Below are 19186 nucleotides of genomic sequence, written 5' to 3'. Positions count from 1 at the left end.
TATTTATTTATTTTTTTTGTTTTGGCCTGGCCCCCCTCCCATCCAGTAAAGCAGACTGCTCCACTGCATCCTTCATGAGCCAGCAACACCAGCATTACTACAACATCTGTGCTATTGCACATATAGGCACTCGTGTTGACAAAAGAACACATTTATACTCTGCACAAATGCGTACTTGTAGACACACATGCACACACACACACACACACACACACACACACACACACACACACACACACACGCACACACAAGCACGCACATGCTCCATCTGTCTATTCTCCCTCCCACTGCCATCAGCACGGGCCTATCTGCAAAACAATGTGTGATGCTTAACACAACGCGTATAGTTGGTGCGCATCATATGGTACATTTTTACTAATTATATAATAATGATTTTATTGTGTAATCAAAATCATTAACCAAGTAGCTAACATACCCAGAATAATGCACAATTTAAGAAATTACCCAGCAATCAAAGACAAAACAGGGTTTTCTTGTCTGTTCAGTAAGCAGCTAAAACTCATAATGCTAATTCCTAAACCTAATCTGGACCAGGCATAAGGACATTGACTGTTGCATGAAGGCAAAGATAATAATAACAATAATAATAATAATAATAATAATAATAATAATAATAATAAACAATAAACCTCACACTTCCTTTGATAGTAAAATGTCGCCCTCTTTTGGCATTATATGTATATTGCAAAAGAATTGCTCCTTGAGAAAAAGATAATGCATATGAGATGAGAAAGAAGAAAAAGTTGCTGTAGTAGCTGCTTATACCTTCAGTGGACAATAAAGGTGATTGTTCATCTGCATTTCACAAAATAAATCAAAACAGTTTGGACTTTGATCAGAAATTAGAAAAACGCACAGATGATGTATTGATATGCAGCTAGAACAGCATCTTTGTCGCTTCCTGTCGAACATTTGCAGTTAAAAGTCACTTTTAACTCTCATTTCACTCTGGAAGTTTTGAGATATTTCCATAAAACCTGAAAAATCACAATGAATTAGTTATAGCCCCATAACATGAAATTCCTACACTGAAAATTCTGCTGTTACAAATATTCAAAAGTGTGATATACATCAAGTACTAAAAGTAAACGTTAGCCACTTATTGAGCTGAATAACACAGGTTTCTTAGCTGGTGTCAATGGATAGACGTTTTCAGTTGAATCTTGAGATATGGATATTGCCTCACTAATCTTGTTATAACACAGAAGCAAAACTATAATAAATACAATATTTTTTTCACTCTGTGCAAAGAATCAAACTCATCAGCACAAGCAATTGTTTTATTTGAAAAAAAGTGAATTACTATGTACAGTACATAAAAAAACATGAGATCAGTCCTGAATCGCTTCTTGACTTTTTGCTGTTCACCTCATACAAATAGAAACATCTTCAATCATAATCATCAGTCACACCTAAACCAGTAGGCATCATCTTGGTCTCCAAAAACACAATAAATGCGTTGTTTCTTTTTCTTCAGTTTTTTTGCTGACATACGTGCGCCCCCTGCTGGACGACAGGGGGAGACGACACATGGCTCCGACTTTGACCTTATTCACTCTGATCAGCACAGAAAACCAGGGGTTTAAACACAGTTCGACATCCACTGAAGGAGCTTCAATATGCACTTCTGGGGTACAAGAAACAATATCAGAAATATTTCTGTTTATCTGATAGGAATATCATCCACCTCTTTGGGTAAGAGAGGTTTAAGATTTCCCTAAATATTTTGAAAGGGAGCCCCATCAGAGCTTCTCAAGGGTCTCAGTCATTGGTTGAAATGATTGCATAGCTCTGAGAGTTGGCTCCAGTCCTCTCAGACTCACGTACTGTTAATACAGCAATAATATAACACTGAACAGTCAACCAAACCACTCATTTTAGCTCTATTGCTGCAACACAAAATCACAACATACATTCATTAAGACATCCTGTGTGGCCCAGCTGTTGCGTACACATGCTTCGGTTCACACTTTGGTTTTCAAACTGAAAAGTCGAAGCCGTCACTGAATCATCTGTGTATTTATCACGTTAGATGCAAGTATGCCTAAATGATCATTAAAGCAACATTTTACTCGGTATAACATTTACAGCTGCATGCATCAACCATTTAATTTATTACAGCGAGTTTGCAAAGTGAAGCAAGAGTCATACCAAAGTATGTTGATAAATGTTCATAAACCTAGTGAAACATTGCTTTAACTAAATTCCAAGTGTATACATTCCACTTTTTCTCCTTTATGTTGGTGTTTGTAGCTACATTTTGTGCACAGAACACACAATAATATGTTTTTAAACAGCCAAAACAGAGGGAAGATTCTTTTTCTTCTTCAACATCTCACAAAGCCCCTCACATTCAAGTAACTGCATTACATCTGCAAATGTTTCATTTTGGATACATTTATTAATGCATGCCTGATACATTTTTAATGGGATTCAATGGGACTGCTTGATACATTGTTAATGAGGTTTTTCCCTCCAGATTCTCATGAGTTTTATGAAGATATGTTTTCATATTTTTTGATAATAACAAATAAATAAGAAAAATAAAAGAAAAAGAATGACGTACAAAAATAGAGAACACACTTACTGACACGCATACACACTCACACAGACTAAACATCTACATATGAGCTATGTAAGCTATTGTGGTTGTTTCGGCTACAGTGTGACAACAGTTGAGTGTCCGTGTTATATTGGAGCAAAGAAAAACTGCAGCTCCTTTTGACCCTTGGGGCACACCATAAAAATTTTATTTTTTGTAATAGAAGAGCTGATCACCCCATTTCCCTGTTTTCTTTGCTTGTTTCATCTCCCTTGTGTTTAATATTTCAGCGCTGAGTGAATCCACAGGGAGGAAAAGAAGGAACTGCCTTATTTGAGTGCAACATGTTCGAAGTGAGAGTCTTCATTTCCTCATGCTCTTTTAGCTGCCTCCTCATTCATTCTCCCATTGTTCAAGCTGGACTCTCACCACATCAAAACAAGCCCATACCACCATGAGTGGTAAGTGCAAACGGAACTGTTTTGGTGATGTAAGATGTCGGAGCGGGTGCTATAGCTCGCTGTGGCGCACGGGAGGCTCCAATTTGTGGGAAAGAGCCGTCAGGACCTTGTCGAATTTCTCATAGCGCTCTGATTGGCTGCCCTCAGAGCCTCGGCTGCCCCACAGGAGACGCATCTGGAACTCCGTCTGGAAGATTTCGTGTATTTCTGCTCGCTCCTGAAATCCTGGAGACGGAAGAGAAGGAGGTGACTTGTGAGCAGATGACTAAACATCTCCACTTTGGTCATGTCTGTCCAAAGGACATTTTTCCAGAAGTCTTTTGGTTTGCTTAGATGCATTTATCCAAACCAAAGTGATATGTTCTGTTTCTGAAGAAGTGACTTTTTCCTGGCAACCCTTTAAACTAACGTTATTTATTCAGTTGTTTTCTAATTGTGCCATCATGAACTTTAACATTTACTGTTTACACTGTAAAACTATGGCCTCAGTTGTTTAGAAGTGGCCCTATAACCATTCTAGGCTGATGAGCAGCAACATTTGCTTCTCTAAGATTTGTAATTTGTAACCTGTGCTTGTCCTTTTATTTAAAGTCAAAAAGTTTGCCTAAAAATACCTTTAGGCTTTCAAACGAAAGCCTCCTTTTTTCTCTCCCTGCATTAAGTCTATGGGGAAATCAGTTCTCAAAGGAAGACTGAATAATTTGCCCTTCCAACCTAAATGAGGAAAAGATGAACATAGGAATCTTGAGTTCAACCAAGTTTAAGTGCATGAAAATAAACATCTCCATGAGGACTAATAGAAGTGTTGATGAAAGGAACTGACTGAGGTCAGGATGATCAATAGCAGGGTACTACAGAAAAAAGAGAGACATGAACTGAATGCTATTGACGGGCTTGGTCAATAAAGCAGTAATGTCCTCAAACTGAAAACCAATGGTGAGGTATTAAGGATCAATACAGTCAACAGAGTAACCACACACACAATCAATAGATCAAATGAGGGGTGTTTTGACACTGATACTGAACACACATTATTTACAGCAAGATATTAACAGCATGAGATGAACAACAAAAAGATCAGTGCTGGTGAGGCTGCCTGATGAAAAATAAAAGTAATAAAAAAAAAACTGATGAATAAAAACAGCAGGTAAAAGTTTAAAGTCTTACCCTGCATTTTGGTTTCTGCATTGGCTCTGTAGATTTCCCCGTGATGTGCAACGGTGCGAGCTGCCTCTAGGTGGTACATGACCACATCCACTCCCACCTCCGCGCTGTCCCACGGCTCGAGCGCCTCGCTGAGAGCCACACCTCGCTCCAATAAAGATAGGATGGGAAGGATGTGAGGGAAGGACGTGTTGGACAGGACGCTAGATTCTAGAAGAAAACACGAGGTTAGAGTTAACCTGTGACAAACTGCATGATTACATCTTTTGTATGAAACACAAGATCACTGCTAGGACTTCACCTTTGCCATCGTTCATATTTTTCATGAAAGGTTTGAGTTTCTTCTCATATAAAATTGCACCCTCTGTATGTCTCTGGCGCAAAGTTACCCAGGTCTGCTCCAGGCGGGAAATCTGAAGCAACCAAACATGAAAAATTAAAAACAGATCTGAGACTAAACTTTGATGGAGACCTTTGAAGTGTGCATGAATCTCTGACCTGTGGCAACTCCAGGGCTCTCATTACTGCAGCAAAACCAAACATGTTGCCCAGGTTGCTTTTCAGCTCTGCTGCTAATTGGATGGTCTTATGGAGAAGGGCTGCCCTCTCCTCTGTGCTTCCTGTGCAGCCAAGGAGGTCAACAGCCATCATGATAGACATGGTGTAGAACCTAAAGAATCACATTTAAGGTTAGATTGCTTTCTTTTCTGCTATATTAAGAAATATTCACAAGAAATTAAAGAAAGTGAAGCAGAGATGGAGAAGCTCTAGAAAAAAGGGGAGGAGAGAAGGAACAGGGTGGACGAATAAAATAGCAGAGGTCATGTCAGATTAACTGAGTGAGGCATGAAAACAAGAAAGTAGAGGGAAAAAAACGCATTTGTACCTCTCCAGCAGGTCAAGTCTCAGTTGGTGTCCATGTGGTAGCGTCAGCAACTCCAACCCTGAGGACACTCCCATCATCCGTTGCATTTCTGCAGTTACACCTAATATTCTAGCAACCTGCCCAAGAGCACAGAAGAAATGAGCAGCTGCATGTTTAATTATTTGTTATGTTTGCCAACATGTTCGGCCTGTAGCTGTGGATAAGTCTTTGTTTACAGTTCTAATTACAGAATGTGTATTTGCATTTGTGAATGTTTGGGACATGTGTGCATAAATTTGTGTGTGTGTTTCTGTGTACCCGGCAGTCCACCATGGTGATGTGTTTAGCTGCGGTCCTTGCATCCACCTCAGCCAGCAGCTCTTTGACTCTCTTCAGCACAGACATCTCCAGAGGCTTGTTCTCAGCTGGAAGAAGGAGAGACTCATACCTGCACAAAAAAAAAAGTTTCACAGCATTAGAAAAATGTTGAACTACAACAGGGTGTGAGCTGCAAGAACTACCATGAAAGGGAGTAGGAAAGTAGGTTGAAAAGTTTGCAGAGTTTTGAGACTCATCCAGTCGTTTGGATTATACTGCTAAAGATAAAACTCTGGCCTGATCGCTGTTTTTATATCTTTCTTGGTATACCTCATATTGTAGCTTGTAAAAGTGTGATACTGGATGTTCAGTTAAACGTATACAATCAGGATTGCCCAATACTGTCTACATAATATTTACCTATATTTTAACTACTCTGCTTGCCCCTGTCACAGAAGAGACATTCCTACAGAATGTCTGATGCTTAGTGCCTTGATTCCTGTTCAGACAGACAGATAAGAATTAAGAGTTCAATCTGTCATCAGATCTGAAGATTTTTTTCTTTTAATAGTCTGAAAGTAACTTGGGTGCCTTTAAATAAGGAATTAGGTAGCTGGTTAACTGTCTGATTAAGACCTTTCACTCATTTTGACTGAGGAGCCAGATGTATGACATCTGTTGATGGTTTCAAACGGTTTCAAATTATGGATGTTGTTGCACTTTTGAGCGCTTAATATGCTGCACTAAACTTGTGTCCATCCCTAGATCTGTGTCTTAACATCATTCGGTCTCTCAGACAATTATCTTGATCACATGACTTGGTTTTTACACCATCAGTTGTACCTTCTTAATTATCTCCAGTGAAGACTCTAGTCAAGTTGTCAAGGCATACAAGTTTCTCTCATAGGATGCACCAGTCCTCAGTTGCCAGTGTCATAATATTGACTCTGAATAATAGTATGTTTACACTGATCAACAGGAAAATTGACCAAATTCATTTTATTGTAGAATGTGGAAAAAAATGGAAAGGGTCAGACCATTTTCTCTATGGGCTGCAACAACATTAGCAGCACCTATCTAATGCAAACTGGTGCCTAAAATACTTGCAGCATTTCCAGAAGTGCTCAGCAATTTAGCAGTAATCCTCCTGTACCATAATTCCAGAGTCACTTAGACATCCAAAGTCATTGCCTGCTTTCCTGCTGTTGCCAACAACATATCTAACCATTTTCCCTTCACAAGCTTTGTCTGCTGTGCCCTCCCATGGCTGAAATCCCACTAAAATACAATATCTGTCATGTCCAACAGCACAAAGACTGTTCTGCTGTCAAAACTGCCTCACTAACATATATTTCTGTCCTCACTAACACTGTGTCAGCTGGTGTTTTGACCTTTTATACAGAAAATGCTACAGAAAGAGAAAACTGTTGCAGGTGTTGGCACATTGTAAAAAATAGCAAGATAATGGGAGGATCTATTTAATCTGTCTTTGTTAAACCATGTTGTTTACAACATTTTGTATGATTACTAAATAACTTCCTTTTCATGATTTGCTCTCCTAGTAGCTGCCTTTTCGTGAACAATTACTCTCTAAATCTATCTATCTAAAACCTGCATTGATCCTGTGGTGGGACAGAAAATTTGTAAAAAAAAAAAGAAAAAAAAAAGGTAAACATTTGTCTCATACCTGGATGGCTTAAACAAGGACGTCGTCTCCACCTTTGGGGTGCTGAACGTCCCATCACCCTCCTGTCTTGTTTCCTCTCCCCTTCCTTCCTCCACTCGCAACCGATCCACGTAGCTCTTAGTTGGGGGTTTGGGTGGCCCGGACGGGCAGGGTCTGAGGTCACAGTAGCTTCCTGCCGACTCTGAGGAATGCGATTGGTAGTTTGAATGATGGGCAGGTGAGGAGTGTGCCGAGTGAGAGGTATGAGGGGGATATTCTGGAGGGCTGTTGCTGGCTGAGGGGCTGAGTTGAGGGTCACTGGAACGACGAGTCGCAGGAGAGGGAGGGACGACGGCCAGGATCCGACCGCCTGAGTGGGCTCTCTGCCTAGTGACTGAAGGAAAAGAGAGCAGCTTTTAATTCTCTGTAGACTGTCTTTTAGAGCGTAAAAGATATTTTATTTATGTGTCTGAATCTGTGTGTCTTTGGCACTTACTGGCACTATACGCAGGCGACAGCGGGGTTTCCCCAACAGGGGACAAGGGACAGCGATATTCCTGAATCTGATCCATGCTCATTGCACAATTCCGCATTGCGTCTTTATGGTGGTGGATCGTCGACGGGCTGCAAACAACATATTTTGGATGTTAAAAATATTGTCAGGGTACTGAAGGGAACCTCAGTTTCACACAAGAGTGGTGTTACAAAGGGTTTCATCTTTCAGGGTGAAAGGAAAGGGAGACATTTTGGTTGGTGGGACCATCACAGAAACATATCTTAAGTTTGTTGCTTCTTAACTACAACCATGTTTGAAGAAGGAGCAGAAATATGTGGTACAGTGTGGCAAGGTGTTAAAATTTTGAGATTAATTGCTAAACCTGCTGAGACTGTTTAACAATAACTCCCTACCTCCCCTCTCCCTCCAACAAATCCCTTGTGTGAGTTTACCGAACACAACATATTTGACTGCTCCTCTCAAGTAGATTCATTCAAGTTTCAACCAGAAACTTGAGTGATCCGGTGCAGAAGTGAACAAGTCTCTAGGCAAGAGCTAATTGTGTCTGAGAGTGAGGAGACTGTAGGATTGTGGAAGGTAAGTGCACTACATCAGTACACAGGAACACTAGTGTCACACGCCCACACACAAAAACACAACCTGCATCTGGGCGCAGGTTCCGGCTCTGGTTCTGGTGGCGCCACTGGTGTCTCAACTGGACTTGGACTGTCTGAGTCACTAATTATGTATATAACATAAAGCATCAATGAAGCAATGTCACACGTCATGTTACACGCCTGCATCTTCACTCAGAAACACACACTCCTTTGCTCCTTTTCTGGCTCACCTGTGAGGTATCATCTTTTCAGTTGTCAGTCCATCGGTCATGGTGACGCTCCTTCTCTTGATGTATGCTCCCCTCTGACTGGAAGGTGAGTAGGCGGAGCCTTGCTTGCTGTTGGAGAGAGCAAAAGTCGCCTCCAGGTACCGCAGGGGTAACGTCCTGCTGACTGGGCAGTAGATGTGGGCACTGGACTGGGACACCGGTTTGCGTTGGCCCACATAATAGCGAACAAGCTCCTGGACTGAGTCGAAACTGTCGGACTCCAACATATACCGCACCTGAAGATGAAGATGGAAGAGATTTTTTTTTTTTTACTTTTTTCGGCATGTGTACCTAACACCAAGACCTCAGAGGATTTGGAAAAATATCTGAGCATATACATTTAACACCTAAAGACCTAACTGTCTTAGGGCAAAGAGCAAATAAAATAAAATAAAATGCAAATAATGATGATCTTATAGCTGGTAAAACTCACAAAAAAAAATATGACTCAGATGACCACCCCAGCACACCTTCTTCCCATCCCCAACATGTTTGAATATTAAACAGCTGCTTCCACTTTCCAACAGATCTCACTGCTCCTGTCTTACTGAATGTCTTGATGAATGTTTTAGCTTTAGATTTATTTTCTTATGTCTTCATGTATGTTTCCCCAGAATATTCACTGCTGTTTTCCATACAAAATCAATGAGGGCAGGGATCCAGAGACAGCATGTGTATAAGCTTTAACAGTCTGTTTTACACAGTATATGGAAAATCTAATGAATAAAATGTATTCTGGCTGATGGTGTGTCTAAATTTAAACTTGAAAGTAATGATGCTAGTTATATTCCTTTCCTCTATCTGCTGCACGGCCACGAGCATTGCCAGTATAGTATATTCCAAAATATTACGTGCAACTCTTTTTTTTTAATCATTGCATGGGATATATACGACTACACCCTGAATCTGGATCTTTGAAGCCATTAGTAAATATCAATACAGAGTTCTAATAATGGAGATCAAAATGACTCTACTATTCACTATACTGGAAATTGTTCTTTGTTTTTGATATACACGAAGGCCTGTAGATGTTACGGGAAATAGCCCAGGTTAAGTTTATTTATCTAGCACAGTAAAAATCAAAAAGTGTCCAAAGTGCTGTACAAACCAGCAGTCTAATAGTATAAAAACTAATAAGAATAAATGTAAGATAAAAATTAAACAGATGCATAGTAATACAATAAAATAGCATCTAAAAACACAGCCAGAAGATGAAACAAAAAAAAGTTCCACATTATAAAAGTCATACACTTGTATCAAAAGCCAGTTCAAATAGATGGGTCTTCAAAAGAGATTTAAAATGCTCAGTTGATTGTGCACATGTAATATGAAGGTGCAGAGCGTTCCAGAGCCTTGGACCTGCTGCAGTAAAGGCTCTGTCGCTTTTTGTCTTCAGACGGGTTCTTGGCGATTTGAGGAATGTGTTTCTCTGGCCAGGATGTGCACAGTTAAAGGCTTTCATAGGTAAGGGGGTGCCAGACCATTTAGGTAACAAACAAAATCTTACCCTGGATCATGTAAGTGACAGGAAGGCAGTGGAGAGAAGCCGGCTCAGAGAACTGAGACTGCTCTAGTTAAGGTCTTCAGGGACATTTCCCTGAACAGATAGCAGCTGGTACTGGATCTCAGTGCTGTATTTGACAAGGTTGACCATAACATCACACTGGACTGGCTGAAAAACTGGGTAGGACTTTCTGGCACTGCAATTAACTGATCTGAGTCCTATTTAAAAGACAGGATATGCAAATGTGCTGAAACTCTCAGTGGTTTGAATCAAGATTATAAACTTTTCTGTTTGCTGCTTTTATCAAAACAGTTTTTAATTCCTCACACTAACTTATTTCTTGCATTCTCTCATATCTATTTTAGCCTTTTTTGTCTTTAATTTTTTTTTTAGGTTTGTTTTAATGTACGTTTTACTGCTGCTTGTTCACCCCTGCGTTTTTGTGAAGTGTGCTATACAAATAAACATGCCTTGCCTTCTGCATCACCAACCCAATTAAAACTCATAAAATTGATTTCACACAAGGGTGCTGTACGGATTGAAAGTACCAAACTAAAACAAAGGCAGCTAAACAGTCAGTAAAGAACAGACTAAAGAAAATAGACCATTAATCATGCTATCATGTCCTGTATGCCAACAGAATATAAAGTAAACAGAAGATCATATCTAAAAGAAATTAGGAGACATTGTAATTTAAAAAAAGACTCATTTATAGGTGTATTAAAAAAACTGTTTTGCAGCCAACCATAACGATGATTATGTACCTTCGTCTCATTGGATTTGACCAGAACTTTGCTGATCTTGAAGTGGAGGACCTCATTATCCCATCGACAGGTCAAGACATAGTCACCCACATTGGTCAGAGAGTCACAGACCAGAAAATCTCCATTACGCAAAACCAGAGTTTCTGACACCTAGAGAGGAAAAAACAGAAAAGAAATTTAGCTGAATGATTGGAAAGATGACAAAAAGGAACCAAACTTGTTTCTGACACTTGTGGAAGTTGAATAACCTAAGTTAGAGAAGTGTGATTATTTATAACAATGCCTTTGGATTGTTTGTGTTGCTGAACACACACAGTTGCCCATCACTACCAAAGCGTCTCTGCTATGCACAGTTTGATCAGGCAGTTTTGGGAAATTAATGACAATGACCAGTTTTGCAATATTATAAGAATTAAACCAATTTTGTATCAACTGGCATAAGATGCTGTAAAGAAAAGCAATGCCCAGTTCATGTTAAGTGGAATAATTAAAGTCTGTACATGTTGATTCAAAAGCTTCTAGATTTGTAGAAACTCATATAAAATTTAGGCTGAGCAATGTCCTCACTCCCTTCAAAATATCTGCAAGGAGACTGATGGTGAAAGCAGATGGAGCAAAGCTTTAAATTCTTTAAACAAGGCATAAAATATGCAGTGTGGCTCAGTCTGAGGTGAACAGTCACAGACCACCAGGGGGCAGCATATTCACAGACCACAAGCTCAAAGCAAGCGCAAGATCTTCCCCTCTCTGTTTGTTAAACATATTTTCAGTTTACAACAAAATCTAGAACAATATAAGTAAAGCCAAGGCACAAACACTCATGATTTGTAGCCAAACTCTCCATCTTTACTTGAAAAGAGACAAACAGAAGGAAAAGAAGATCAACAAGGAAGGGTGGGATTAAAGAAAGCTAATGTACAGCATCAGCCCACAGGGTGCATCGAGATAAAGTCACTAAGTACTGTTTTGGTAACCAGAGGGTCTGTGGGGGATTCCCTGAAGTTTACACTGGGGCAAATCAGATCCATGAATAAATGAATATTTTATGTAAATTAAAAAGAGGAAAGACTCACAGATGGCTGATTTGAATCTGTATTTATGTGTGTGTGAAAGAGGCAGAGGTTGATCAAGAGACAGAGGTTGTGTCAACATGTGCATCCTGCTCATATCTGTGTGTCTCCATGTCTGTTGTTGTGTGGGTCTCTTTAAATCTGTGTCTTTGTCACCAGCTGTGAAATTTAGTGACATACATCAGGAACATGTGCAGCTGTCTGTTTGGCAGAGTTTCCCTCCTTCTGAATGCTAAAGCAATTTCTACTGAGCTGTGACAGATGATGGGATTCATTAATCAGTGTCATTCTGTGTATAAACAATCTCAACTGTGCTTTCAAAGCCAGACATTTTGGCAAAGTAATTGCTCAGCAAATACTACCGGTTGGTAGACAAGTTGAACACACAAAGAAAGGCACTTCTGTATTTTTTATCAGTGGTTCTCAAACTGGGGATCCTGACCCCCATGGAGGTGACAAGATAAGTTCAGAGGGTCACCAGATTGAGATTGTAAAAAAATAAAATAATAATAATAATAAAAAAATACTAATAATATATATAGCCAACATTCATCAAATAAATTTGGGATTTTTATTGGGAAGTCAAAATTAACAATAAAAGTAAATACTGAGGCTGTCAAAAATAACACACTAATTTATTAATTGCGATAAATGATTTTATATTTATTTATTTTTTATGCATTTAATGCATGTGCAGCATCTGTCATTTGCTGAAGATTTCTAAAGCTGAGCTGGCTCACTCTACACCTGGATTTGAGGGCGTCATACGTGGGGGATGAGAATGTTTTAACACCCACACTTTTCCTGCATATAACAAACAAAAACTTTTGACATAGTTTGCACAAACATCACTGTTCTGATAGTCTCTGTAGCTGTGCAGCCCATTGTGGCAGCCTCGTCCTCTCCCCCCTCCCTCTCTCTGATCAGCTTTTCTTTAGCTAGCACCGTCTCTTTTGTTGCGTTTTTTTTATCGTTCAGCTGAGAAGAAGGAAGCTAGCGGTTAGTGGTTCACACTGGCACATATTTAACCAAAAGTATTGGTTTTGGACACGCTAGCAAAAGTACTAAGTTACATCTATCAGTCTCATGTCAATCAGACTCATGCTACTGTCATGTGAAGCTAAAGAATGAAACATGTTAATAATAGCTGCCTATTTCAGTTAGATATTGTTTGCCTTTATTTCCTATTACTTTTCAGAATTAATGAGGTTTGCCAGTGAAACAATTGTAAAATCTACTAGTCAGACAGCCATGCACACATCTATGAAGATAGATCAGGTTCAGATATCTAGTGAGAGTATAACAGTTAAAAGAATCAAGGGGACATCTTCTCTAAATCATTGCTGTGCACATGTTGGAAACCCAGGTCTGATCATTTATGGGCCATAAATGGGGTGAGAGAAATTATGAACAGGTACTGAGATACAAATCGGACCAGGACCCTTCTCCAACATAGTAGTTGACAGGCTGTAGAAATTATATATACTTTAGATATGCAAGAATGGGTCTAGAAAAGTTTTGATGGGGGGCCAGGCAGGGTGACTGACCAGGAAAAGGTTGGCACAAAGGAGATATATTTTATAAGGTCTTGATTTGATGTAATATTGAACTGATTATTACAACTAAAGTGATCATCTGTTGTAAATGCAAGAGGACATTTTCAGAGTAAGAAAGTAAAAAAGAGAGAAAGAAAGTAACAGAGCAAGAGATAAGACAAGTCAAAACCAGACTGACTTTTACTGGCTGGAGAGATCACAGAGAAGAGACAAGATGCAAGACAGATACCAAGTTAGCCTTCATTTGCTTAATTTTAGTAGTGCAGCTTTAATGTCATATATTGAGATGTCTGAGTTATAAACAGCTCCACTATAAAATGATTTTCCCCCCACTTGAGTTCAAACAGTGAAAAGAGATTTTTGCAGAGTATTTCACGGTATTCATACCTCTCGGGGTATGTGTCCATGGTACCAGCCATGGCTCCTGATGTCAGCAGGGCTTAGTTTCAGCTCCTCCTCTAGTTCCTTACGAAGTTTCTCAGGAGGAGACTCCAGCAGATACTTCTCCTTGGAGAACTGTACCAGACAAACAAGAGAAGAAAACATCAGTTGGGGATGAATTTGTGCAAGAAGCTCATTATGTGTAGCTTGTACAGTTTATTTGTATGGAAATGTTTGAATACCTTTATTTATTCAGATTAATTCTAGACAGAATAAGATTTATTTATAAAATAAACAAAATGAATAATACAAACGGCAATAAAAAGCAAATGGTTTGATAATAATTTATGGATGTATGGTACACAGATACTCATACCAAAACACACACCTGTGCTACAGAAGGCAGCACTACAGGGAAGGATCACTATGTACTGGCCACACACACACACACACACACACACACACACACACACACACACACAATGGTCTCCAACCTGAGAGAAAGCGATCAACACTGGTGAATTTTAATTGTTTACATGTATTGGAGAAATCTGACTTTAGCCCATAACTGTTCACAGACAACTGGAACAATTTAATGTTTTAAAGTTTCCTTTTTCTCTTTGTACAACAAGCGACACCTTGGACAGTTTATGGAGATACCACACACACAAATCCCATTCAGCTGTGCAAGTCTGAAAGTGCAAACAGCATAAGTTTGGCTCATTAGGTGAATTCTCTGTGACTGGGGCGACTGTGGATCAGTAGGTATAGCAGGTCATCCACTAATTGGAAGGTTGGTGGTTCGATCTGTGGCCCACATGTCAAGGTGAGCCTCAATTATAAAAAGCTTCATATTACGTATTAATGGTGTAAGTTAATAGAAAAGGCGTTCTAGTAATAAAATAAAGGCAGTGTGAGAATGTTAAAGCTTCAGTGCTCAATAAAATTAGAAATGCATTATATAAATGTGGTTAATTTATAAGAGAGGGTAGAGGAAACTGTGTTTAATGAATGGAAATATTTTTAATCCTCAGAATTCACAATTTATTACACCATTCATATTGTACATTAACTCCTGAAGGCAATATGGGTTCTAGTGCTACTTTTGAACAGCTAATGAAGAAAAATGGGGAAATCTCAAACTGGGACCATGGTGTTATGCAAAGAAACCCATTACAAGTGATGACTATGGAGAGATGAAGTTCAGAAAAACAACCTTGCATGATTAAAATATTGCAAGCACATAAACAAATACAGACTTTTCACACAAATATGCAGCATGAGAAATCCACCCAGGAATAAACAGTGCAATGAAATCTTCTCAACTCTGCCAATATGAAGAGAAATGAGACTGGAGACCAGAATGAACAGTAAACAGCCTTGTCACTAAGGCCAGCCTCTCATTCCTTCTAATATTTTCCCTCATTCAATTTGTTGCGCTCTCTCTCTTTTTTTCAGATGAGTGCTTTCAACTTTCTCTCTAATCCTCATCTTCCAATCCCCATAGTCAGAAAGTTGCAGTTAAGATTGTTGTCAGACTTTCCAGCAGAAAACAACAATATACTGTATAATGGATGGGAAACTGTGATGACTTGTGTGTGTAGGATGCATTTCTGCCTTCAGGCAAGAGTGTGTGTATGTGTGTGAGATACAAGAGCCAAACATTCGATCTTATCGTCTCCAGGTCACTGCAAGATGAAATTATTAACTTCCTCTACTACTCTCCCTTCTTCTCTCCTCCAATCCTCTGAGGAGGATGGAGGAATATCACCATGGAGGCTCACTCTCCCAGATTAGATTTTAAGCATGTGAGTGTGTGTGTGTGTGTGTGAAGGTGAGAACAGGCCAATAAAAGAGTAGAGGGGTCAAGTGTGCAGTTATTGCTTTTTCTTGTCTCCGTGGAAACCCAAGAGAGGCCTGCCACTGAACTGATGCACCGCAATGAACTTGGTGTGTCTGTGCATGTGTGTGTGTGTATACATATGAAGGGTTATGAGGCAAATTGAAATGTCAACAGGGCTCTATTTATGATACGGTTCATGGAATAGGATGACATTAAAGGGGAAACACTGACAGACGCCAACAAATAGACAATAAAAAAGTGATCTGACAAGGTCAGAAGACCTAGATGACATCTACTGGGCTGTTTTCTAATAAAGAATTATGTGTCATACACACACACTTCAGTGGTAGTTATCTATCTGAATTATCATATTAGCATACACTGTTGTCTGCATGTGCTTCAGCGAGGAATAACTAGTGAAAATGTGTGGGCTGTAGTGGCAGACACCTCTCTCCTAGCGAGTGAAGAGGGAAAAGAAGCAAGAACTCTCAAAGGATGGAAAATTAAGAGAATAAAACAAAAAAGGATTAAAATAACTATTAATGGGGCACAGTGAGACAAGAGTATATGATAGTACTGGTACAGTTACAGTGACTGTTGAGTCATTGGTTTCCATTTAAAAAATTGAGTACTGAGACTACTTGTTTGAAGACTACTTTAATTAGCCTCTATTAACAACAACCACTAGTATTAATAAGTAATTGTACTATTGTAATTGGGCCTAGTTGTTGTATTGTTTTCAGTTGGGGGTACTTTCTAGACCTCAGTCAGGCAATTTAACACTCATTTTTATTACTGAGCCATACTATTGTAAAGCAAACTTATGTATGACACATCCATGCCGCATCATATTGGTTCATATTGACTTCACCTTAAACAGTAGGTGTTATTGATGGGAAATGATAAAAGCTCCATCCACATGGAGATGGAACTGATTTAGTTAAAAAAAAAAGTTTTTCATAAAGATGGGAATGATTCAAGAATGCAGTCAAACAACAACAGAAGAAGGCTTTGTTGCAGCAGCCAGGATCTGGTACACGTGTACTGTGAAGTGGGATACTTATGGTGTAAAAACAAGAGACACATGCAAAACCACAGATATCAAAACGTTCTGAGGAACTCCATAAAACATGAGTGTAAACTGCTAGGTAAAACTAGGGCATCATAAGTCTACAACAACTATATACTGTCACTTCAGAAAAGCACTTAGTGCACATTTTTTCACCTACCTACACATGATACATGATGATATTTATATTAATTACCATCTAGCATCATGTAAATAGAAATATAATAGAATCATATCTGAGGGTCAGATTTAAGGGTCTGATGATTATCAGCATTTAGTCTTGGTATTTAGGATTAGCCTCTGCATACAGAACCAAGTAGGTTTCTCTAAATCATAAAATCCTCAACCTCATGGAAATTTGATAGTGAGAAACTTTATTTTCAGTCACTGACTTTTTTTAAAATCCACAGTTTTTCACAGAATGGTGAACTACACTGTGTAGTGTTACATAGCGTTAAATAGTGGATAACTGAAAGACAAACACTGTGTGGACTTCTACAAAATGAATTTGGAGGGAGCACTTCTTGAAGAATTACTTTAAATCACTGGGGATATCTGAGATATATCATTTCTGAGAAGACATTGGAGAGCATCACATCTTTATCTGGCTTAGACACCAATAATGAACAGCATGTCGACTGTCTTTCTATTTTTATCCATTACACAACTTTTTTTTATCATTTTGTTCCTCATGTTCCAACTTTTTCTAACATTTTGTAAGTTACTGGATTCTGCTTTTAGTTGCATTTTATAGCAGCACTTACAGGGCTCGAATTAAACTGGTGCTTTGGGGGAGCCTTGTTTTCGGACGTGTACCGAAAAGTCACGTCCACGCCCATATATATTAGTGCACGTAGCACAATCAAAGATTTGATTATTACCAAAAAAATAAAAACCCTCTGATACTGTATGCAGCTTGTTTTATCAGAAACAGGGACGGAAAGTTCTTTTAACAAGTACAAAAGAAAGAATATCAAGCATTTGTGATATGAATGCTCAAAGCACACAACAAACAAACAATGCTGCTGTCCATGGAGCTGAACAAGAAAGAACGAATTACCTGCGTAGTTTGGAAGATTTAATTAAATAACTAACTAAGCACACATCACTGACAAATGAATGCTGTTCTTTTCAAAAAAATCAGGAACCTTATTGGAAAATTAAATGTAATCTGAAAGTGGACTATTTTTAGGGTTCCCCCTTAAAGTATCAGCTGAATGTCTTTAGGGGAGCTCCTCTGCTTTCCAGGGGAGCCGACCCCCCCTTAGCTCCCCTCGTAATTCAAACTCTGAGCACTTACATAAAGGACACATGAAAGGAAATGCATGTATGTAGCACGCATCAACCAAGTGGTCAGAGGTCAACAATGTGTCAGAATAAACCACAGAGGCTAGCTAAATTAGGAGTGGACATGTAGACAGGCAAGCAGACATGCGGCAAACACTTCCCAATAGAAAGAGAAAACAACAAGCCCACAAAGACAAGACATCAGACATTCAGGAGGCACATTCAGACAAGCAGACATGCTGAAAGACAGGTAGCCCATTAGCGGATGAGAGAGTTTAGGCAATTTACCAGCTGATGCAGGACTTTGCTTCCCCAGGGGTTTCAAGAGAAGGAGAGTGACTAGTGTGTGTGTGCATGCACAGACAATGTGTGTGGTTGTGCATTCATCCATGTGTCTGTAGGCACGTGTGCATATGTGTGAGTTCTACATGGGTTGAGCTCTATTTTTGGTAAAGGGCTGAGTTTAGGAGAAGTAGCACAAGGTGACAAAAGATGAGAGCCCAGAGTAAAAATAAAAAAATGCTTCAAGGCTTTATTAGGTACACAGACATGTGTGAAAATGAGCTATAGATAACAATGCAGTGTGATCCATCACCTAATTTACACCAACATGCACATGAGCCTACTGTTCTCACAGCAGGTCAATTAGTTTTCGTGTCATGACATCAACACACCCTCCCCAAGAGAAAATTGATACCTCTATCATTCAACACCACAAAAAGGAAAAACTGAACCATCTAAAGGGAAAATAAATGAAAGGGATGATAATAGGGAGACACTCTAGATATATGCACATATTTATACATATATTATGCATTCAGACCCTTTTTGGTAAGTTAATGTGTGAATAAAGCAGGCGTGTGTGTGTGTGTGTGTGTGTGTGTATGTAACTGTGGTTCTTTGATTATGTTCTGCCTGTTTCACACTGAATTGGTTATCCCTCTGTGTCCAGTCTGCATGCAAGCGCTCAGCGTTGGCAGTCAAAATGTAGTTTGACTGGACAAAAAAAATGCAAGACTCAACTTCAAACTGAAGTAACCTCATCCTCATTTGGATGGATGGTGTCTGAATTTGGCTGATGTTTAGTCAGAAATATAAAGCCACAAGTATTTACAATGCAAAACACATTAGGGTACAAACTAGCATGCTGCTGTTTGTGGATGAAATAGCTTCTTTGCTAATTCTTGCTGAAGTAGTGCAATGTGAAAACAAGATAAGTAACTGAACACACATACAACTCCACATCAGTGAGAAATGAAATGGAAAATGATAGCTGACAAGTATGAAAACCTG

The 19186-nt window shown here is 39.2% G+C and overlaps 1 protein-coding gene across 3 annotated transcripts in view; it reads right to left on the bottom strand.

Annotated features, from left to right (window-relative positions):
- Positions 1-1287: 1287 nt before the first annotated feature.
- sh2d3ca (SH2 domain containing 3Ca) overlaps positions 1288-19186 on the bottom strand; it is a 62845-nt gene continuing 44946 nt past the window's right edge. For 2 of the 3 annotated variants that reach the window (XM_041970636.1, XM_041970638.1), the window contains 12 exons: positions 13701-13829; positions 10688-10837; positions 8381-8655; positions 8194-8271; positions 7534-7661; positions 7059-7431; positions 5372-5501; positions 5075-5190; positions 4687-4858; positions 4490-4601; positions 4192-4398; positions 1288-3249 (listed from right to left, as the gene is read on the bottom strand). In XM_041970636.1, the coding sequence (XP_041826570.1) occupies positions 3074-3249; positions 4192-4398; positions 4490-4601; positions 4687-4858; positions 5075-5190; positions 5372-5501; positions 7059-7431; positions 7534-7661; positions 8194-8271; positions 8381-8655; positions 10688-10837; positions 13701-13829 (2046 nt within the window). In that variant the 3' untranslated portion in view covers positions 1288-3073. The remainder of the gene's footprint in view (positions 3250-4191; positions 4399-4489; positions 4602-4686; positions 4859-5074; positions 5191-5371; positions 5502-7058; positions 7432-7533; positions 7662-8193; positions 8272-8380; positions 8656-10687; positions 10838-13700; positions 13830-19186) is intronic. The other variant, XM_041970637.1, reaches the window with a different exon arrangement.

This window comes from Melanotaenia boesemani, chromosome 19, assembly GCF_017639745.1.
Source record: "Melanotaenia boesemani isolate fMelBoe1 chromosome 19, fMelBoe1.pri, whole genome shotgun sequence".
In the NCBI taxonomy this organism is placed as follows: domain Eukaryota; kingdom Metazoa; phylum Chordata; class Actinopteri; order Atheriniformes; family Melanotaeniidae; genus Melanotaenia; species Melanotaenia boesemani.
This window is presented reverse-complemented; position numbering and strand designations above follow the sequence as displayed.